The 24515-nt window shown below is 39.2% G+C and overlaps 1 protein-coding gene across 1 annotated transcript in view; it reads left to right on the plus strand.

The window, feature by feature from the left end:
* Positions 1-24515, plus strand: part of SHC4 (SHC adaptor protein 4) — a 172181-nt gene that overhangs the window by 83755 nt on the left and 63911 nt on the right. Inside the window, exons 4-5 of the mRNA XM_043980737.1 lie at positions 11101-11164; positions 15153-15272. Coding sequence (XP_043836672.1) covers positions 11101-11164; positions 15153-15272 — 184 coding nt within the window. The remainder of the gene's footprint in view (positions 1-11100; positions 11165-15152; positions 15273-24515) is intronic.

Here is a 24515-nt window from a genome sequence, read left to right on the forward strand (position 1 = left end):
TGACCTTGCACAGCCTTCTCTCACTTAAATCCAATTCAGTGCAAGTCATGACATCACCCAAAGTCTTGGTCCTCTTTGGGAATGAAGGACAAACAACAAAGACAATCCTAAGACTTGGTGAAACCTCATGGAACTGTAACTAATCACTTACTTTATCAGAGTTCTACAGGGCTGTGCTTCCGCAGGTAGTGGATAGAGTACTGGGCCTGGAGTCAGGAAAAGGAGTCAAAGCCTGGCTTTCAAAACTTACTAGCTTTGTGACCTTAGGCAAGTCATTCTCCTCACCTATAAAACAGGGATAATAAGGTACACAGAGTTCCTCACAGGGTTGTTGTGATTAAATGAAGTAGCATTTGTAAAGTGCTGAGCACACTGCCTACTACAGAGTAGACACTTAATAAATGTTTGTTCCATCACCTCCTCTCTATTTCTACCCTCCACACCCTTCTTGTCCAACAGCATCTAAATCTGCCATTGAGGAGCAACCACTGGTTTTGCCTTACAGGGAGGCCTTGTCCTTCCTATTGTTGTATTTCTACCAGATTGCAAAAATGATTTTTTACATTCATTTTAAAAATTTTTGGTTGCAAATTTTCTCCCTCCCCTCCCTCTCTTTGAGAAGGCAAGCAACCTTTTGTACATGTAGCAAAACATATTTCCATATTAGTCATGTTGTGAAAGAATTGCCTCCCCCCCAAAAAAAACCCCAAGAAAAATAAAGTTTAAAAAGTATTGTTTGATCGGCATTCAAATTCCATCAAATTCCATCCAGAGTGTTTCTCTGGAGGTGGGTGACATTTTTCATTATAAGTCCTTCAGAATTATCTTGGATCATTATATCTCTGAGAATGGCTAAGTCATTCACAAATGATCATAGTATAATATTGTCTTTACTGTGTAAAATGTTCTTCTGATTCTACCCATTGCACTTTTCATCAGTTCATGTAAGCCTTTCCAGGTTTTTCTGAAAGCATCCTGCTCATCCTTTCTTATAGCACAATAGTATTCAATCACAATTATATATCACAGCTTATTCAGTCATTTCCCAATTGATGAGTATCCCTTCATTTTCTAATTCTTTGCCACCACAAAAAGAATGGCTATATTTTGGTACATACAAGTCCTTTTCCTTTAAAAAAAAATTCTTTGGGATGCAGATCTAGTGGTGGCATTGCTGGATCAAATGGTATGTACAGTTTTATAGTCCTTTGGACATAGTTCCAAATTGCTCTCCAGAATGGTTGGATCAGTTCACAACTCCACCAATACATCCCCTCCAACATTTATAATTTTCCTTTCCTATCATATTAGCCAATCTGATAGGTGTGAGGTAGTTACCCCAAAGTTGTTTTAATTTGCATTTCTATAATCAGTAATCATTTAGTGTATTTTTTCATAAAACTATATATAGCTTTGATTTCCTCATCTGAAAAGTGCTTGTTCATATCCTTTGACCATTTGTCATTTGAGAAATGCCTTCTATTCGTATACATCTGACTGAATTCTCTATATATTTGAGAAATGAGGTCTTTATCAGAGAAACTTGAGGTAAATTTTTTCTAGGTTTGTTTGTTTGTTTTTGCTTCCTCCTAATCTTGACTACATTGGTTTTATTTGTGCAAAACCTTTAAAATTTAATGTAATTAAAATTATCCATTTTACATCCTGTAATGCTCTCTATCTCTTGTTTGGTCATAAATTCTTCTCTTATACATAGATCTGACAGGTAAATTATTCCATGCTCCCCTAATTTGCTCATGGTATCACTCTTTATGTTTAAATCATGTAATCCTCTCTGCTATCCACTTTTGTTTTATGGGTAAGTTCATATCATTCACATTCATTTTCTTTTCATTTTTTTTGTTCATTCACATTCACAGTTATGATTACTAACTGTGTATTTCCCTCCTTCCTACTTTTTCCTCTTACTTATCATTCTCTCTCTCCATTTATCCTGTTCCTCCTCAAAAGTGTTTTGTTCTGGGGGAGCAGCTAGGTGGCGCAGTGTATAAAGCACCGGCCCTGGATTCAGGAGTACCTGAGTTCAAATCCGGCCTCAGACACTTAGCACTTACTAGCTGTGTGACCCTGGGCAAGTCACTTAACCCCCACTGCCCCCCCCAAAAAAAACCCAAAAGTGTTTTGTTCCTCACTAATGCATTGTTGGTGGAACTGTGAACTGATCCAACCAATCTGGAGGGCAATTTGGAATTATGCCCAAAAGGCTATAAAGCTGTGCAACCCTTTGACCCAGCAATACCACTTTTGGTTCTTTTTCCCAAAGAGATCATAAAAAGGGAAAAGGACCCACCTGTACAAAAATATTTATAGCTGCTCTTTTTGTGGTGGCAAGGAATTAGAAATTGAGGGGCTACTCATCAATTGGGGAATGGCAGAACAAGCTGTGGTATATGAATGTAATGGAATTCTATTGTGCTATAAGAAATGATGAGCAGGAGGAGTTCAGAGAAACCTGGAAGGATTTGCATGAATTGATGATGAGTGAGATGAGCAGAACCAGAAGAACGTTATACACAGTATCATCAACATTATGTGTTGATCAACTGTGATAGACTAGATTTTTCTCACCAATCCAATGGTACAAGAAAGTTCCAAGGGACTCATGATGGAAAAGGTTCTCCAAATCCAGAAAAAACAAAAGGAACTGTGGAACATGGATGCTGATTGGACCATACTTTCTTTCTTTCTTTCTTTGGTGAGGCAATTGGGGTTAAGTGACTTGCCCAGGGTCACACAGCCAATAAGTGTCAAATGCCTGAGGCTGGATTTGGACTCAGGTCCTCCTGAATCCAGGGCCAGTGTTCTATCCATTGCGCCACCTAGCTGCCCCATACTATTTCTTTTGTTTTTGGTGCTGTTGGTTTTCTGTTTTGAGGTTTTTCCTTTATGCTCTGATTCTTCTTTTATAACATGACTAATGCAGAAATATGTTTAATGTTATTATGTATATATAACCTATATCAGATTACCTGCTGTCAGGTGTGGGGAGGGGAGGGAGGGGAGGGAGGGAGAAAAATTTGAAATTAGAAATCTTATATAGACAAATGTTGAAAACTATTTCTGCCTATAACTCGAAAATAATAAAATACTTTTATTATTTTTTAAGTGTTTTGCTGGGGCAGCTAGGTGGTGCAGTGGATAGAGCACTGGCCCTGGATTCAGGAGGACCTGAGTTCAAATCCGGCCTCAGACACTTAACATTTACTAGCTGTGTGACTCTGGGCAAGTCACTTAACCCCAATTGCCTCACCAAAAAAAAAGTGTTTTGTTCTTGACCAATGCCTCTCCCAATCTGCCCTCCCTTCTATCAGCTCTCCACCTGCGACCCACCTGCTCTTATTTTTCTCCTCACCTACTTCCCTATAGGGTAAGATAGATTTCTATACCCAAATGAGGGTGTATGTTATTCCTTCTTTGAGCCAATTCCTAGGAGAATAAGGTTCAAGTGTTGCCTGTCACCCAAACCCCCATCTTCTCCTCCACTGTAAAAACTCAGTCATAACTCTTTTATGTGAAATAATTTACCCCATTCTACTTCTCCCTTTCTCTTTCTCCCAGTGCAGCTCTCTTATTTACCCCTTAATTTAATTTAATTTTTTATATTATCCTCCCATCATGGTTAATTCATATCCATGTTCTTTATTTATATTCCTTCTAACTGCCCTAATAATGATACAAGTACATCTTCCCCTGTAGGAATGTAAACAATTTAACCTTATTGATTACCTTATGATTTCTCTTTCCTGTTTATCTTTTTATGCTTCAATTGAGTCTTGTATTTGAAAGTCAAATTTTCTATTCAGCTCCAGTCTTTTCATTAGGAGTGCTTAAAGTCCTCTATTTTATTGAATATAAATTTTTTTCTACTGAAGGATTATATTCAGTTTTGCTGGATAGGCAATTCTTGGTTGTAATCCTAGCTCCTTTTCCTTGTGGAATATCATTTTCTGGGCCCTCCAGTACTTTTAATGTAGAAGCTACTGACTCTTGAGTTATCCTGACTGTAGCTCCATGCTATTTGAATTGTTTCTTTCTGACTGCTTGCAATATTTTCTCTTTGACCTGAGAGCTCTGAAATTTGGCTATAATATTCCTGGTAGTTTTCATTTGGGGATCTCTTTCAGGAAGTGATCAGTGGATTCTTTAAATTTCTGTTCTACCCTCTGGTTCTAGAATATCAGGGCAGTTTTCCTTGATAAGTTCTTGAAATGTGATGGTTAGGCTCTTTTTTGATCATGGCTTTTGAGTAGTTCAATAATTCTTTTTTTTTAGTTCAATAATTCTTAAATTATCTTTTCTCAATCTATTTTCTAGGTCAGTTGTTTTTCTAATGAAATATTTTACATGTTCTATTTTTTCATTCTTTTGATTTTATTTTATTATTTCTTTTCTTTTTTTTTTGCAGGGCAATTGGGGATAAGTGACTTGCCCAGGGTCACACAACTAATAAGTGTCAAGTGTCTGAGGCCAGATTTGAACTCAGGTCCTCCTGACTCCAGGGCCGGTGCTCTATCCACTGAGCCAACCAGCTACCTGGTTTTATTATTTCTTGATGTCTCATCAAATCATTAGCTTCTACTTGCCCAAGTCTAATTTTTTTTTTTGCGGGACAATGAGGGTTAAGTGACTTGCCCAGGGTCACACAGCTAATAAGTGTCAAGTGTCTGAGGCTGTATTTGAATTCAGGTCCTCCTGAATCCAGGTCCAGTGCTAATCCACTGTACTACCTAGCTGCCCCCCACCCCCCCGCCAATTCTAATTTTTAAGGAATTCTTTTCTTCAGTGAGTTTTGTACCTCTTTTCCCATTTGAATCAATTCTCTCCTTTAAGATGTTCTTCTTTTCAGTGAATTTTTGTGCCTCTTTTTACCATTTTACCTATTCCATTTTTTTAAGGTGTGATTCTCTTCAGTATTTTTTTTTTGTGCCTCCTTTACTAGGATATTGACTCTTTTTTCATTATCTTCTTGCATCACTCTCATTTCTTTCCCCAGTTTTTTCCTCTACCTCCTATTTGATTTTTAAAAATTATTTTGAGATTTTCCAAGAATTCTTTTGGGGGAGGGGAGGCAGCTTGAGAGCAACTCACATTTTTCTTTGAAGCTTTCCATGTAGCTGTTTTGACATTGTTGTCTTCTTCTGAATTTGTATTTTGATCTTCCTTTTCATCATTGTAATTCTCTATGTTCAGGTTCTTGTTTTATGTTTCCTCTTTTCCAGCCTATTTCTTGATTTTTAACTTTATATTAAAGTTTGACTCTGCTTCTAGGGTGGAAGGGCACTGTGCCAAGATTCAGTTTTTTCATACTGCTGTTTCCAGAGGTAGTTCTGGGGTGCTGTAAATTTTCATTTCTTCCAAGATGGTATCATCTAAGAAGGTTTAGTCACTGATTCCCTAAACTATACTCTTGTCTGTGAGCAACCATAAGCATTCATTCTGCCCTGTGCCCAGATTCCCCCCCACCCAATTAGTGATCCCCCTTGTCCTGGTAATGTTACTCAGAACCATATCTGGGCAATGCAACAGAATCTTGTCCCCAGTGCTAGAAAATGGTCCCTTGTAATCTCTTTCTGACTAGATTTTTGACCCCCTTAAGCTCCAAGGTCACCACTGATTCAGTTATCCCCAAGGCTTGCTGCTGGCTTACTGGGGTGTGAGGCCTGTGCCCGACTGCATGGCACTTTTACGCCAGTGAAATAGACTTTTCCTGCTGACCTTGTAAGTTGTCTTGGGCTTGAAATTTGTTTCACCTGTCCTTTTATTGGTTCTGCTACTCTAGAATTCATTTCGAGGCATTATTTTAACATTGTTTAGAGAAGGATTTTGGAGAGCTCAGATGAGTCCCTGCCTATGTTCAGCCATCTTGAGCTCTTCCCCCACCTCAGTTTTATAAAAGGCACATTCCAGTGTATGGAATCATAGACATGGGACACAGCTTCAAGGCCACCTTCTACATAAAGCATGAATCTTTTCTATAATATTCTCAACCAATTGTCTTCTAGCCCCTGAGTACTTCCTGTTATGGGAACTCACTATGGGATGGGGCAGGCCATTCCATTTTACTCAAGTCAATAAGCATTTATTAATTGGCTACTAGGTGCTAAGTAATGGGGATACAAAGAAAGGCAAATGACGATTACTACTCTCATTAATAGTCTAATGAGTGACATAATATGTGAACAACTATTAGCAAAATAAAACCCCTTTACATATGGTACATTAGAGATAAGCAGTAGAGGGAAGGTATTGGAACTAAGGGGGGGGGTGCTAAGGAAAGGTTTCCTGTAGAAAGTGGAATTTTGGTTGGGACTTAAAGGAAACCAGGGGAAAATTAAGAGGCAAAAATGAGGAAGAAAATAATTCCAGGTATGAAAGACAGCCTGTGAAAATGTTTGTTGTTAAGAGATGGAGAGTTTTGGGGGAGGAATAGCAAGAAGGCCAGTGTCACTAGATCTCAGAGTAAGTGGAGGGAGATAAGATGTTAAAAGACTGGAAAAGTGGGAGAGATGGGGAGCAAGTTATGAAGGGCTTTACAAGCCAGAGGATAATATCCTAGAGATATTAATAATAATTAATAAATAATTAATAACAATAGATCCTGGAGATGATAGGGAGCCACTGAAGCTTGTTGAGTAAGGTACACAGGGTTGATACAGTCAGATGGATGCTTTAGAAAGACCACATGGAGAACTGAGCAGAGGGTGAACTGGAGTAGGGTGATGCAAGAACAATCAGCAGATTATTACAATAGTCCAGATATGAGGTGATTAAGGCCTGCACCAGAGTGGTAACAGTGTCAAAGGAAAGAAGGGGGCATATATAAGAAGTGTAATGGATAGAAAATTGACCAGACTCGGCAGGTAATTGGATGTGGTGGTGAGAAATAGAGAATGAGAAGTCAAGTCATTTTGTATTAGCTTTCCTAGTTTCCAAAATATTTTAGCTTGCAATTTCTGTCAATGCCAATGCACAAAAGGCAATTACATAAGTTAATGTAATTATATTAATTATTATAGTTCTAACTTTTAAAAATGGCTTCTTTGGTGCCTTTGGTAAAAAGATTAATAATTTCTACAGGAGTCCTATTATGTGCATAATTATGAGGGATTTAAATATTATGGATAGCAATAATACTTTACATTTTTATGCCTACGGCCAAGGACCCCCTTCATTTTCACAGTATTAACTTTTGATCCCACTGAAGGGATGGAGTGGTAGATTCTTATTTTGCAGCTGTGACCTAGGAATCACAGCCCACGTACTAGACAACATGTCACAGTGGAAAGAACACTGGCTCTGAAGTCAGAGGACCTCCAAATTTCTGTTTCATATTTATTGTGTCTCTTCTTTGAACACTCAAATCATGCCATCCTATTAATAAAATTTTAGAGTATAAAATCAACTTTATCATTGGGTGAAGAATATTTCTATTCCCTCTACAATTTGTTGGAAAGCATATCCTAAGTGTTCTGCTTAGTCACAGAATTAGTAACTTGACACAGTTTAACACAATAGCCTGGATCTTTCATTTGTTACCTGTTTTATTCCCAGGCTAATTAATTGTCAATCCTAGTCCCAATCAAATTACAGCCTTTCTGTTTTGGCTTCAGGTACATTTAGTTCCAAATTCCAGGTCAAAACCACATTTTTTGCTGTCTTCTAATACCCCTCACCCCACTCCCCGACCTTCCCCCAGCCCCCCACCCCATCCACTTCTGTGTATGAATTATATATCCAGCCACCATTCAATGGGTTCCTTTTCTAAGGTCCTCTGTCTCTAGATCTGTTCCCATGACAGGGGTGAGAAGGCTGCTGGGGAATGGTGAAGAAATCTGGAAAGTCAGGAGCAGAACCTGGAGAGAAGGAAACAGTCACTTTTCTGATCTCTCCCTACCCCACCCCACTCCACCAAGTGTTAGCTTTTTCCATCCTTCCCTGATGATATTACTTCATATTTATTGTATGTGTGTATACACACATACATGTGTGTAGATAGATAGATAGATAGATAGATAGATAGATAGATAGATAGATAGATAGATAGATAGATAGATAGATAGATAGATTGGTAGATTGATAGATAGATAGATAGATAGATAGATAGATAGATAGATAGATAGATAGATAGATAGATAGACATACACAGTATTTATCTCTGCATTTTTATGGTTTCTCCCCAGTAGAACATAAGATCATTTGAGAGAAGTAATTGTTTCACTTTTGTCTCTGTATCATCATTATCTAACCATTTTTGCCATATTTTAACTGCTTAATAAATGCTTGCTGAATCATTTCCCCCCAGGATCTAGGATCAGGTATTGTGCACAATTAGTTCTTTATGTTTTTGGAACTGAAATTGAATTAAATTAAATTAAATCCAAATTTCGGAAGGAACCTCAGAGATCATTTAGTCCCACCAATATCTCGACAAGAATCCCCCCTACAAAGTTCCCAATAAAGTGTCATTCATTTGCCATGTGAATACCTTCAATGAAGGGGAACCCATTATTCAAGGCAGAAAATTCATTTTTGGACAGCTTTAACCATTACAAAGTTTTTTTTCCTATATAAAACCCAGATTGTTCCATATTTTCTAATTCTTTCAGTACTTTGAATTCATGGATGTCAGCTACATTCTGCCTGTCACTTCACTATCTTTCTGCTCTCTGCTTAACCATTTTTATTCCATCCTATCCAGTCAAAAGATCATTCTCCTTAGATAAAGAACTCAAAGCAAAATTAGATTTCAGTAATTTGTACTATTGGAAACTAAGATGACTATGATCTGAAAGATATGATAGTATAATAGGTCAGGCCTATAGGAATACATTTGGGTTCATATCTATTCAAATTGATGCTCTGAGCCCCCATTCTCTCTGAATTTCTCCCTTATGGCCATCTGCTGTATTAGTCACATGATCTCACATTGTAGTCATGAAAAAAGGCAAGTTACTTAGAATAGAAATGGCAGGATCAAATCAGGAAAATATATTAGTAACAACTACTTTCAGTACCCATGGCCCAAACCCAACCACTTCCCAGTGCCCTAGGGATAGACATTTGTCTCAGCCCTCCATAACCAGTATTAGCTTGATACCCACTCTGATGGAGTAGAACATGGGAGGTTAATAACTTAGCCTCTAGATGATGATGGAAGGGGCTGCTTCTTCATAAGGTCACTGTTGGTGTTCTCAGTAATCCTGAATCTTCTGAAAGCTACTCATCCCAATAATGCTGAGGCCTAGGAAATGTGCTGCCTCCGTACCTGTTAATTCTGTGGTAGAAAGGGTGAGCTCTTGTCAAGATGGGAAACACACAACTGCATTGAATCCAAATCCCAACATTGCAAGCAGGAAAGGGGAAACTACAATTGGTATAAACCAAAAGGTTATTTTTGCCTTGCTGCAATTAAAAAAAAACCCAACCAACCTTGCATTTATATAGCATCTATGTGCCAGGAATTGTGCTAAGCACTTTACAAATATCATGTCATTTGATTAGCATCTAGCTGCTCTCTATGCTTGGTACTTAGCACAGTATCTGCACAAAGGAAACACTTAATGAATGCTTGTTGGTGATGTTATTAATGATGATGATGAGTCAGGGATTCTTCTTTCCATGGTCATTTCTGTCCTCAATTTCCTTCCTTAACATTTTAGTCTTCTAAGGATCATAGTTCCATATGTTTAGAGCAGGAAGGGGCTTAGAGACCATGTATTCTACTTCCCTCATTTTACAGATGAAAAAACTAAGGCCTACAATAGTGAAGTGACTTGCCCAAGGCCACTCAGCCAGGATTTGAACTCTGGTGCCCTGTCTCCAAATCCAGTGTTCTTTCTGCTTCGTGGCATTATCATCCAGTATTGTTTTTAAAACTCTTATCTCAGAGGCATCCTTATGCTGTCTGGGCAAGCTTTCCTAGGACAGTCAGAGTCTCCATGGCCCCAAAGCCTTCAAGGAACTTGGTAGACTTCCAGAGGGGCTCCCTTTGCAATAGAATCAAAATTTAAAACAGTATGCCAAGTTTTAGGAGAGATAGTGACAAGCCACAGCTCATCTAGAGAAAAGCAACCAGGGTGGTAATGGGGCTCAAAACTATGACATATTGGTTCAAACACATAGAAATATTTTTTTCTTGGAGAAAGAAGGGAAGAAAAGAAAGGAAATAAGTATTTATTAAGAACCTACTATGTACCAGGCACTTTAGATGCTTTAGAAATATCATCTCATTTGAGCCTCACAATCCTCCTGGGAGGTAAGTTCTATTATTATCCTCATTTTACAGATGAGGAAACTGAGGTGTACAGAGTTTAAGTGACCTGTCCAGGGTCACACTGTAAGTATCTGAGGCTGAATTTGAACTCAGGTCTTCCTGACTCCAGCCCCAGTGGTCTGTGTACTGTACCACCTACCTGTCTGGAGAAGAAAAGCCTTCTTTTCTTCTTTGGGGTGAGGGAAGGAAAGGGAGCGGGGTGATAGTAATCACAATTTTCAAATATTCAAATACTCATAATGTGGATGAGGCATTAGGGTTATTTCTACTTAGACTTGGAGAGAACAACTAGGACCAGTGAGTGGGAGTTATAGGGAGGTAGATTTCACTTCAATATATGAAAACCCCTCTTAACTAACGGAGCTAATGGGTTACCTTGCAGGGTGAGGGGAAGGGGGACAATGACTTTTGTATCACTGAAGACCTTCAGGTAGAGGTTGAGTAACTATTAGGAGGGGATATTACCAAAAAAAAAGAAAGAAAGAAAGAAAAAAGGGGCAGCTAGATGGTGCAGTGGATAGAGTACCGACCCTGGAGTCAGGAGGACCTGAGTTCAAATCTGGCCTCAGACACTTGACACTTACTAGCTGTGTGACCCTGGGCAAGTCACTTAACCCCAATTGCCCCACCAAAAAAAAAGTAGGGGATATTATAGAAAGAATTCAAGTCTGAAAAAAGGTTGGACAAGATGGTCTCCAAAGGCATTTCACCTCTAGAATTCTATTCTTTCATCCATGCTTGTAGTTGATGAATGTATGTCAGATGAAAGGTCAAACCTTTCATGGCTTCTGGTTTTTGTTCTGTAGGGAAGCAATAAGTCGCCTGTGTGAAGCTGTTCCAGGGGAAAATGGACCTATTAAAAGACGCAAGGTAAATAATAATTTTATTTTCTTTTTAATGTTTCTATGACTATTGGGTTGATGACCCCAAAAGAGTATTCAGTTCAATCTCTCATATATAAGAAAGGAACTTTAACTATAGCATCTCGCTATATCACATCACACTTCTCTCTGTCTCTGTCTCTGTCTCCCCCCTCCCTCCCCGCTCCTCTTCCCTCCCTCCCTCCCTCCCTTCCTCTCTCTCTCTTCCTCTCTCTGTCCTTCCTCCTTCCTCTCCCTTTCCCTCTTCCCCTCCCTTCCTCCCTCTCTCTTTCTTTCTGTCCCCTCTCTCCATTCTTCCTCCTTCCCTCCATCTCCCTTCTCCTCTTTCTGCATACAAACACATATGTGTGTATATACATACACATACACATGTATATAAATACATATATATATAAATAAAAACCTCCCAGTGGGAATTCAGCCTATGTTAATATCACCCAAATCAGGCCTTATTTGGGCAGAGTACAAGGTTAGTGATTTGAGTAAGAGCCCTAGTACCAGAAATTCTATCATTAAAGGCCAATTCTTTTTGGTTAGGGTATTTTGGATTCTTTTCCCAGTCACTTTTGGGAAATACCTTCTGCTGCTTGAATCTAACCCATAAATCCATTAATACTTTAATATGAAATAGATTGTCAGAGATTCGTAAGCCAGATGCCATTCACAATTTTACCTAGAGCTTACCCTCGTGTTAGTCAGGGTGAAGCAGGTAAGCAAAAAGAGAAGCTCTGAGAACTGGATTTTGAGAATGGTGTAGCAGAAGTAGCACTGGATTTAGAGTTACATCTGGGTTCAAATCCCAGCTTAGTCACTTATTTCTTATGTTATCTTGGTGAGTCATTTCACTCTCTGGGTTTCCGTTTCTTCCTTTGTAAGATGAAGGGTCTTGGACCAGATGACCTCTCAGCTCTAAATCACTTATCTTATGAGTCTATGATACTGTGACTCACTACTACCAGCTTCTGTGGTGTGGCCCCCAGCTTTGCTGCATACATTTTTCACATCCTCTTCCTGCTCATTCCAGGACCCTATGAATAGGCAACTTGATTTTACTGATCCCATTCAACAGTCTCATTTTTTAACCCCTTTTCAACCAAGGAATAGTATCCTGTAAGATAGATAGCCTTGTGTATAAGTTTTTAAAAATCTCAACAAAATACCACTCCCCTCAAGAAAAACAAACACAGTCTACTCTTCCCATCAGAAGGCAAAAAAGTAGGAAAATAAAAAAAGGAATAATGGTCTTTTCTTTTTTTGCCTGAAATAATCTCTTCCCCTGAGGAAGAGGACTAAAATCTAGGATCAATCAGGTGTAATTAGTGCCCCTCCCACTCCCCCACCCCCGTTTAAATGTACACTCTAACACATAGACAGGTTTGGGCTTTAGCATTTACCAGACATCGATTTTGATGCTAGATAATTTGAAGTTTTGTAGTTATTCAGTAATCAAAAAAGTTTATGATCCACTGGGTGGCATCATAGTGCAGGAGAAAGAATATAAGGTTAGACTACAGGAGACCCAAGTTATAGTCCCCCACTCTCTTATTAACTATGTGATTTAGAATCATCGAAGTTTAGAGTGAGAAAAGACCTTAAATAAGGCTCAATACTCACCCCCTTCACTTATATAGATGAAGAAACACAATGAATCAGAAAAAGGCAAAATGACTTGCAAAGATCATAAAGATAGAAGGATGGCAGGACCAGACCTAGCACCCTCCTCTCCTGATTTCACAAACGAAGTTCGACAGAGCTAATCACATAGCCTCCCCTTGGAGGAAGTCTCTTAAGCTCTCTGCATCAGTTTCCTCATTTGTGAAATAGGAATGAGAGTGTCTCTCCCTACTTCTTTTCCCCCACCCCAACCCCTTTCCCCTTGTAAAGGTAGGGCCTGGGCAAAATTGTTTAGTTTTCTAAGCTTGTCTTTTGCCCTGACTCTTATTTTGCCATGCACCCTTTCCCTACTTCAGGGGCTCTTCTTCCCATATGCTTTCAGATGCTCAAAGTCTTCAGATCCTTCCCCTTCCCTACTTTTAAAGCTCACTGCTAGCAGATGCTCAGATGCCAGTCATTTATACTTTAGCATGAATGACTATACTTAAGTGACTCTAAATCCTAGCTCAAATTAGGAGAGGAAATGTTAAAAACAAACTTCAGACATTGATGGGGAGGTATAGAAGATATCTTGAGGGTTGAGGGGACTTTATAGTAATTCATTATATATAGCCAGCCTTACCTGTGTCTCAAGTTGGTCGTGAGAAGGAACTCGGCATAATATATATCAAAATGCTTTTAAAATCACAAAGCACTATATAAACATTAGCCATTGCTTGTTATTATTATTGTTATATGAATTATATTTTAAAAACCAGCCGCAAACGAATGCTGTGGAAGTTCCAATGAGTGATTTGCATATATTCAGAGAAATAATCCACACTGACATTAAATCTGTCTTTTCTATGTATTAATAGCCTATCTTACATTGGGCCATATGGTATAAAGAGAGGAAAGGAGATGGGCCAGGAGTTGTTGATGTTGTTCTCTGTGCAAAACAGATGCTACCTGGGATGAGCATGGGAGAATGTCCTCATTCATTACCATTATTTACAATATGCTTCAAAATGTGCTTAGTAATAAAAATAAAATATGAGCTCCAAGAATGGATGACAGCCTGTGCAAAGAGTAGTTCAGCACTTTTTTGTAAAAAGTCAAAGCAGGATCAATCATAAAATGTTATTTTCATTTTGCCCTGTCCTTCTATTGACCCCTATTAGAGTTCTCTTCCCCTTCCCTTAATACAAGTTCCTAAGTACCCAGTGCTCCATACTGCTCAGCATCTTCTACTTTCACTGTAGTACCCCACATAAGCCCACATTCCCTGGACAGTGTCCCACGCTGAGGATCTATTTTTAACATCATCCACCCACCTGAACATGTCCCATCCCTTCAACACTCTGATTTCAGCACCTATTAGCTAATCTGATAAACCCACCCTAGATAATGTGCTAAATAGGTGCTAAAGTGTTAAGGATAGCCCAGCTCTCTGCCAATACTTATGCCTTTTAACAAGGACCTTCTGGAAACAATGTCTTAACTCACAGAAATGATTAATGGTAGGCTTTTATGGGGGATGGAAATCTTTGGAGGGAAAAGGGGGAGCTTATGGCATTCTTCCAATCACACCACATAGATAGTCTACTCTACCATCCCATGCTGGGCCTTAAGCCAAAGTACTGGAGGGCAGGGATATCAATGAGACATTTTTTTTTTGTAGAAGGAGAAGAGTGAATTAATTGCAGAGTATTCATCCATGAGCTGAGTCAGAGTGATTGATATGCAGGGATTTTGTGCTAATGGGGCCCCAAAAATGGAGGGGGTGGGGTGTGTGCATAGAAAATATCAGAAGAAACTATTTTTTCAACTTTTCTTTCCACCAATATCATTGGCCAACTGAGCATTCAGTGCAGTCAGTAACAACTCTAATAGGTTGTTAAGCAGACACTGGCTAGACCAATCAAGAGTTTAGCCAAAAGGACAGTGTCCATTATTTCTTTCTCCAACTCCACAAATTTAACCTAAGGAGAAGTCCCCTGCAGGGTAAGCCAAATGAATGTATAAAGAATCCCTGGCAGGTCTGGAAATGCCAGCGTGTGCATGTGAAAGCACACACACACACACACACACACACACACACACACACACACATATATATACACACACACTTTAGATTGGTACTGTAAATAACTGAGTTGGGGAGGGAAGGGTTTTAGAAACTTTTACCTTGGGAATCAGTGTTCCCAAATGTGGCAGTGCTCCAGTGTGGTTAGAGCTCTACTTTGAAGAATCACTATATGGATTGTGAAACGATTTGTTTTATTTAAAGTAAAATAGAGACCAGGCTTCTAGGACACATTTATCATCTCATTAGGCAACAAAACCTGCAACTTACATCGAGTTTTTCTTTCTTCTTTTTAAAGCCTCCAGTTAAGTTTTTATCTTCTGTACTTGGCAGAAGTAACCTTCAGTTTTCTGGAATTAATATAAAACTGACCGTCTCAACATGTAGCCTTACTTTGATGAACATTGATACCCAGCAGGTAAGATCCTAGAGGTAATTTCATGTTAAGGTATTATTTAAGATACCAATGATTCATTTCTAAATTTTTTTGTTTCTCTCTCTCTCTCTCTGTGTATATATATATATATATACACACACATATATATATATATCCTTCCATACATTTATTCAAAATTCAATAAGTATTAAATTCCTGATATATGCTAGATACTGGGGATATTCAGGGAAAAAAAAAACTGTTCCTGCCCTCAAGGTACTTACATTCTATTGGGTCTTTTTTCTAGAGGTAATGGTGCAAATAGAATTTAGTCAGAGATGATTAGACAGAGACAGCCATGGAGACACATATAATAATAACATATGTGAGAATAGCAGTCAGTTATCATGTACAGGATTCCTTGTGTGGAAACTCTCTCCTCTAATGTAACACCTCTGTCTTAGTAGATAAATTCTAAGGGAAAACAGAGAATAAGTGACTCACCCAGGGTCAAATGGCTATTCAGTGTGAGAAGTAGGATTTGGATCCTGGTAGTTCATGCTAACCCCACCAGGCTACCTCTTGAACCAGTGATTATAGATACGTTTATTGTTGGCTATCCTAAAGCATAGGGAGCTTATCTTTTCTTATTAAATATGGAGCTCCATGTGCCCTATACAAGTGAGTGCTGAATAAATACCCTTTGACAGCATCAGTGTTGATTCTCAAAGAGGGAGAATAATACTCTGCTGTTCATTTTTTTTTTTTGGTGAGGCAATTGGGGTTAAGTGACTTGCCCAGGGTCACACAGCCAGTAAGTGTTAAGTGTCTGAGGCCAGATTTGAACACAGGTACTCCTGACTCCAGGGCCGGTGCTCTATCCACTGCACCATCTAGCTGCCTCTCTGCTGTTCATCTTGCAGTAACTTGTTTTGGAAGGGAAATTGAAGGCTGACTTAAAAGAGATATGGCTTTTGGTCCAGAAACCATGCTTTGAAAAGGTCACAACATTTTTTTGTATACCCCACACCCCAGGTCTGGACTTTTAAAGGCATAAATATAGGCATAAATACTAGATTCTGTTCTCATTAACAGCAAAGCTCTCTCCCACCTTTTGCCAAGGCAAAATATTGTAAAACCAACTAACAGAATGTGTGAGAAATTTAATTTAATTTAATTTTCTGGTCAACTGGAAGTTCAGCATAAAATCCTTTTTCTTTTGGGCCCTATTGTTGAAAAGCTTTCTATGTTAACATAATTCTCTGACTTTATATTCATACATTCAACAAATATTCAATGAGTCCTTATTGCATAGTGCTTGAGGCTGAGGGAGTTGAGAGACAAATAAGATCCAAATGACACTCTGTAAAGGAATTCTTAACCTGGGGTCTACGAACTTGTTTTTTCCCCACAAAATTCATATATGTATACATATACATTTATATATTTAATAACTACATTTCAACCTAATTTTAAAAAATTCAGTCAATAAGCATTTATTTACCATATTCATTATGAGCAAGGCACTGTGCTAAGCAATGGGGATGCAAAAAGGCAAAAACCAAACCAGAACAAAAAACCCAGTCCCTGTTCTCAAGGAGCTCCCAGTCTAATGTCGGAGACAACTTGCAAACAAATACGCACAAACAAGATTTATACAAGGAGAAGCGGAGGGAAGCCACCAAGATCAGATAGTGGAAGCATGATGGTAAAGTAGAAAGGGTGCTGGATTTAGAACAGGAGGATTTGGTCTGAGCATTGGCTCTGCCACTTAACCACTTGTGTGACACTGAGCAAGTAACTTCATCTTCCTCGGCCTCAGTTTCCTCATTTGCAAAATGAGGAGGATTGGACTAGATGACCTCTAAGGTTCTCTCCAGAGCCTTAGATCACTTAGATCACTTCTGTGATTTCATCAGTATTGAGAATTCTTTCTATTGATACAGGCAACTCTCTATAGACAGGAAGCTCCTAAGATTAAGGGAAGACTGGGAAAGGCTTAGAGCAGAAGATGACGCTTGGAAGTCAGGGAAGCCAGGAGGCAGACATTAAGAGGGGAAGCCTTCGCAGGCAGCTAGGTGGCGCAGTGGATAAAGCACCAGCCCTGGATTCAGGAGGACCTGAGTTCAAATCTGACCTCAGACACTTGACACCTAGTAGCTGTGTGACCCTGGGCAGGTCACTTAACCCTCATTGCCTTGCCCAAAACAAAACAAAACAAAACAAAATAAAAAAAGAGGGAAAGCCTTCCTGGCATGGGGCATAGGTGATAAAATCACCCTGTAATCTGTGTACAGTTGATCCTGATTATTTGTGGATTTTCTGTTAGTGAATCTGTCTACTTGCTAAAATTTATTTGTAAACTCAATCCTAATGGTACTTTTGCAGTCTTCTGTAGCAAACAAATCGAGTCACCCAAATGCACACATTCCCAGCTGAGGTTGAACAAGGCAAGCTCTGCCTTCTTGTTTTAGCTCTCATACTGTAAACAAGTGTCCTTTTCATGGTCTATTTAATGCCATATTTTTCACATGTTTGTGCTATTTCTTGGCAATTTCACTGTTTCAAATGGCCCCCAATTGTAGGGCTGGAGTGTTGTCTATTGTTCCTATGCACAAGAAGACCGTGATGTGACTTATAGAGAAAATCCATCTGTTAGATAAGCCTTTTTTTCTGGCATGAGTTATATGGTGCTGTTGGCCACGAGTTTAATGTTAATGAATCAACAATACTGTACATCCAAAAAAAGGAAGAGGAAAGTCACCAAGCTGTATGTGAGACTAATCCAGAAAGTGCTAAAGTAAATGTTGTGACTAGAGGCTCACAGGAACCTGACCCTTCTATTCCCTCTAGGAGAAATGGTTCAGTATTTGCTAATCCAGTGCTCTCAATGACTTTATAGAACATAACCACAACAAATGATGAGAATTGACTATATTTTATGTTATGCATTTAAAATAGTATTCTGAGAAGGGACCTTTGGTCTTCACCAGACTACCAAAGATACAAAAAAGAATAAGAACTCCTGGTCTACAAGGTAAGATAAGATGTATCAAGGGAAGACAGAATTGGATAAGTATGTCAGTTTAAAGTAGGCAGATCTCTTGCATTTGTAGAAGTGTTGAGGGGGCAGCTAGGTGGTGCAGTGGATAAAGCACCAGCCCTGGATTCAGGAGGACCTGAGTTCAAAACCAGCTTCAGACTCTTGACACTTACTGGCTGTGTGACCCTGGGCAAGTCACTTAACCCTCATTGCCCTGCAAAAATAAAATAAAATAAGATATAGAAGTGTTGAATCATTTCAGTTGTGTTCAACTCTTTGTGACCCCATTTTGGGGTCTTCTTGGCAAAGAGAGTGGAGTGGTTTGCCAATTCCTTTTCAAGTTAATTTTATAGATGGGGAAATTGAGGCAAACAAGGTTAAGTGACTTGCCCAGTGTCACATAGCTAGTGAGTGTCTGAGGCTGGATCTGGACTCATAAACATGAATTTTCCTGATTACGAGCTCAGTGTTCTATCTACCGTGTCACCTAGGTGCCCTACAAAAGAGTTTGGAATATTTTATAAATTCATGGAAGAAATGATATAACCTAGTCCTTGAAGGATGTGTAGGATTTCAACAGAGAGATGATAGAAGGATGGATGTAGAGGGCATTTTAAGTATAGGGAAGAGTGTGGTCAAAGGTATAGAGGTAGGAAAGAGAAAGACATGATCAAGAAATGACCCAAGAATCCAATTTGCCTGGCATTTAGGATACATGAAATAGAATCAAGAGAGATCAGTTTAGAAAGGTAGGTTGGGGTCAGATTATGGAAAGCTGGGATGAATTCATTACTTTTATTTAATTCATATATTTACTGAATTTATTTGGTAGCTGATAAGAATCAATGGAAGGTTTTTTTCTGCAGGGGACTGACATGATCAGGACTATCTACCTAGCAATAGTCTATAGGATGGATTGGAGGAAGAAAAGGCTGGAAAAATTTTGGAGGCTGTTGAAATAAGAAGAGTTAATAAGGGAATGGGAATGACTAAGAGGGGATGGATGTGAATGATCTTATGGAAGCAGTGTCAGCAAGAGAAGAGTATAACATAATTGAATGCTCTTTTGATTTCATTCAGGATATTGCAGTGCCTCAGGAACAACATTATGAATTTCAATTCTTACTATCCAGTTGTAGAGATACAGAAGGTATAGGATATTAGGTTCAATGCCCCCTGGGAAATGCTTTTTAGAATTAAGTTGCTAATATCAGGTTGGTTTCTTGTGAATTTTTTCCCTCCCCTAAAAGCTGAGTACAAAAGAAAATTCCAGTTTACTGAAAGCTTTTGTTAGTTGGGACAACAATCAAGGTAGTAAAGGGCTTTCAGATCATGCTATATCAAAATTAGTTGGAGGAATTAGGGATATGTAACTAGGAGAAGTGAAGACTTGGGGTGGGAGGAACATAATAGCTTTCTTGGTTGGTTTTTTGTTTGTTTGTTTGGTTTTTTTGGCAGGGCAATGAGGGTTAAGTGACTTGCCCAGGGTCACACAGCTAGTAAGTATCAAGTGTCTGAGGCTGGATTTGAACTCAGGTCCTCCTGAATCCAGGGCCAGTACTTTATCTACTTCGCCACCTAGCTGTCCCTTCTCTTTTTTTTTTTTTTTGGTGGGTCAATGAGAGTTAAGTGACTTGCCCAGGGTCACACAGCTAGTAAGTGTCAAGTGTCTGAGGCCGGATTTGAACTCAGGTCCTCTTGAATCCAGGGCCAGTGCTTTATCCATTGTGCCACCTAGCTGCCCCCACATAATAGCTTTCTTAAAATATTTAAAGGTCTGTCTGTGAAAGAGGGATTGGACTTGTTCCACTTGGTCTCAGAATGAAGCAGAAGTAGGACCAATGGGAAGAAGTTATAGAAAAGCAAGTTATAGGCTCAATGTAAGAAAAAAAACACCTTTTTAATAATTGGAGCTATCTGAAAGTAGAATAGGCTGCCTCCAGAGATAGTGGAATCCTCTTCACCAGAGGTGCTTAAATGAAGGCTGGATGAGATATCCCAGTGGGGATTCTAGGTCAGGTACAGGTTGAACTAGATCACCTGGCATCCCTTCCAACTCTGAGATTTGGGGATAGTTTGCTTTCAGTCAATCTGGATTTTACTTTATTAAGTCCAGTGAATTATTTATTCTCATTTGGGGTGGGGTGGGGGGACAGTCTAGTGAGCAAACATTAATGAACCATCATCATTGAGCTGCTGTTGCTCAAACATCCTTTTCACAAGGCCTTTCCCATGTACTTAAACTCTAGAAAAATATGCTAGTACATCCCTATTAGTAACACTTTACCAAAGATACATTAGCTTTTAACTTCTACTTTTCACTTGAGGACTTCTGATTCTGGCTTAGTGTGTAAATGAAAGACAAACTAAACTGAACTGAACTGAACTGAACTGAACTGAACTGAACTAAACTGAACTAAACTAAACTAAACTAAACTAAGCTAAGCTAAACTAAGCTAAACTAAACTAAACTAAATTAATCCCCCCCCAAAAAAAACAACACCTGAAGGTGTGGTGGTGCATAAGATAGCTTGGGAAAAAGTAACTTTAGGAAACAAGTTCAAAATACCAAGCTCTCATCCTGTCTGTCTGAGTATTGATTAGCCAAGAGAGTTGAGATCATTGTTACAAGGCCGGCGTGACATCTAGTTCTCGCTTGCATGATGCCAAACATCTGGATAAAAAATGAAAAAATGTAGTCAGTCATCCAGATGTTTTGTCTACACGACGTCTGTACATTTGGAAACATTCAGGGGATTGGCTGAATTTCTTGCTTTTCACACAAACAGCTGTTTGGCATCTGGCAGATAGAGTCTTGTCTTAGTTATGTGGTCTCATTGACAGAGTCTGGGGGCCCTTAGTAATCTACTCAAGAGGATTACATGGTGGAAGGGAAGGGGGTAGGATTAGAGTGAGTATGGAGACATCCAGAGATAGGTTCAATCTTTGGGGACATATTTCTTTTCATAGACCCTTTTTCATGTCCAATGAGGTGATTGGGAGTTCAGGAGGAGGGTGTGTGAATGTGGTTGTTAATATTCTCAGTACTGTCTGGACCTTTCCTTTCATCCCAATCCACTTCTACACTTGTACATTGTATTGTTTCTCTGACACTTCCACACACTGACATCTCTTTGGGAGCAAAGGAGAAATGGACAATGAATATACAAGTGGCTGTCATTGCTGACTCCCTTTCTTGTCACTACTTCTAATAGAGGGACCGGAGTAAGGCTGAGGTAAACCATATCTTCTCCTTACACCGGTGGATCTGGGGCTGGGGATTATCCCATATCTGGTGATGGGTATTTAGCGATAAGACTCAATTTTGACAGGATCTCAATACTATCAGATTTTAAAAGTGAGGCACTTTTGTAATTGTTTCAGATTTTTTTCTGGCCTGAGGGGAAAGTGGTTGGGAAATATGGCAGGTGGCTTTAGTTACTCCATTTCAAGAAACACACAACAGAGTTTTAACAAGGGTTGGGGGAGGATCCCAAGAAAGGACAATTAGAATGGTGCAAGTGCTAAAGCAGCTGCCATGTGAAAGCTGAAAGAGAAACACAAAAGCCAAACATTTAGACTCCTTAAATTGGTAAGAATGAAGGCAGAGAAAGGGAAAGAGCAAAACTGTTCATATTGTGAAGGGTATAGGTAATACAAAATGAAATTTGTTCATCCAAGGCCCCCAAACTGGAACTATGTATGACGTTTAGTGATTCACGTGTGATTTCAAGACACCTTAAAGGAAAAAATTCATACTTCTTTTGGGGAGGGGTGCTCATTTAGTTGAAAATATAAAAAATTCAAAAATGATTTCTGAAAACTAATAGAAGATGTGACGATACAGTGGAAAGGATGCTGGGTTTTGAGTCATAGCACTTGGGTTGAATGCTAGCTCTGCCATTTTTAACCACCTGTGTGATCCTAGGTAAGTTGGTTTGCCTCCATAGGCTTCAGTTTCATCATCTGTAAAATGAAGGAGGTTAGACTAGATGAACTCTAAGGACCTTTCCAGATAGAAATCTGTGATATCTTGACCTGTGATTTCATCAGCACTGGGAATTCTTTTTCTAGATGAGACAGGCAATTTCTATGATTTATAATGGGGGAATGAGGGGGAACTGAGAGGTTAAATGATCTACCCATGGTTATACAGCCAATATTTATCAGAGGTAGGATATGAACCCAAATCTTCCTGATTTCAAAGCCAGTTCTCTACCCACTATGTTACATTGCTTCTCCATAAATGATGAATGATAAGCAATGTTATATGTTCTGGGTACATTTTAATCTGTAAGGAGGACATTATAGAGGCAAACACCATAACTTTCCATTAAAAAAAAGGTTTCATGTTGCCAGTATAAAAATATGAAATTATATTTATTTGAAAAATGATCATCATTAAAATGACATTACCCACATTAATGTGGAAAAATATGTTACTTAAAATATTTCTACATGAATGTTCACTTGATTACTGAGAGTGACCTATTTCCATGAGTTGATTCTACATATATCTTAATTTAATCCAAGTGACATGTCCTTATCAAGTGACATAAGTTGAAATTTTAGTTCCCAAAGCAAAAATTTCAGAAAGAGTCTCGCCCGATTCTTACTAGTAATTGCCTTTCAATTATCCACCTACTCTTCTTTGGGACCACTCTGTCTCTAGTCACGACTACATGAGGAAAGGAGAAAAGGCAAATAAAATGGAGAAAGAGAGAGAGGGAGAGAGGGAGGGAGGGGGAGACAGACAGACAGACAGACAGACAGACAGACAGACAGACAGACAGACAGAGACAGAGAGAATGCATTTCAGTCTCTGCAAAAATTTAGATATACTGCCTTGGATCAGTCAATGAATAAGTGTTAATGAATGTCAACTGTGTTCCAGGTACTACATTGGGTAATGGGGACACAGACAAAAGAAAAAACAGTCCCAGACTTCAAGGACCTTGTGGTTTAGCTGGGGGAGACAAATATTTCCAGTGAAGACACTGAAAACTGGGGGTGGGGTGGGGCAGTGTAGCACAGTCAGTAAAGACCTTATTTGGAAGGTCTTCCCAAAGTTCCCCCAGTTAGGCTGAGATACTTCCCAGAACTCCCTTATGTTTTCATTCTCCAACATGTGTCAGAGTATAAAGTGTAACATAAAGCCAAAAAAAAAAAAGGTTGGTATAATTGGTTTTAACTAATGAAAAAGACCTATTTAAATTCTAGTTCATCATGGCAGACCTTAGTGGTCTTTGCTCCAGGCACCCCACCCCCCAAAAAAATCTTTTTTGGTGGGGGTGATGTCACTTATGTTTCTCCAACAGATAGAAACAGCTGAGGTTAGCTCCATAGGTAGCAAGAAGTTAAAAATTAACCTACTAGGGGCAACAGGGTGGTGCAGGGGATAAAGCACACTTGCCCTAGATTCAAGAGGACCTGAGTTAAAATCTGGACTCACACTTAACACTTACTAGCTGTGTGACCCTGGGCAAGTCACTTAACCCCAATTGCCTCACAACCCCCCAAAATGAACCTACTAGATGGCCTGTTTCCCTGCTTCTATTGTTGGCAGCCATGCTCTAGGTTGAGCTCCTCTTCTGCCTTACCCTGCTCTCTTTCATGTTGCCAGCCTTCCCTCCCCTCAGCTAGGTTCAGTGGTATTTCTCTCCTCTCTATAGGGTCTTGTTTAATATCTGAGTTCTCCCCTAAGGTCTCTCCTTCCCTCTCCAATGTAATTTGTCTTAGAAAGTTGATTTGAAAATCTCTGGTGTGCTACTTGTTTCAGGGCATCTGTTGGGATTGTTTGCTTTGGGTGCAAGATGTGCTGGTTATAGCTCTGTACTGTATAATAGCAATGTGATAAAGCACAATGAGTTCTGGATTTAAATTCAGAAGACATGAGCTAAAATTCTGATTCTTCCCCTTATTACCTGTGTGACTTTGGGCAATTCAATTAGGCACCCTGGGCCTCAGTTTCCCCATCTGTAAAATGAGAAAGTTGGACTAGATGACCTAAAGGTCCTTTCTAGTTTGAAATCTATAGTTATATGACTCCTAGACTAATGAGATTTCAAGGCTTAGTAGCTGCCTTCAGAAGAAATTTAACCAACTACTAGAATACTTCCCATCTTGAATCAACAGAGAGTGGGTCTTCCTTTCACACTTTCTGACACTTCCTGCCCTATCTCTAAGGCAGAAAGGGTCTTTACTGCTTAATTCCTGGTTTTGTTGATTGTAGGGCCAATCCC

This window comes from Dromiciops gliroides, chromosome 2 (genome assembly GCF_019393635.1).
Source record: "Dromiciops gliroides isolate mDroGli1 chromosome 2, mDroGli1.pri, whole genome shotgun sequence".
In the NCBI taxonomy this organism is placed as follows: Eukaryota; Metazoa; Chordata; class Mammalia; order Microbiotheria; family Microbiotheriidae; genus Dromiciops; species Dromiciops gliroides.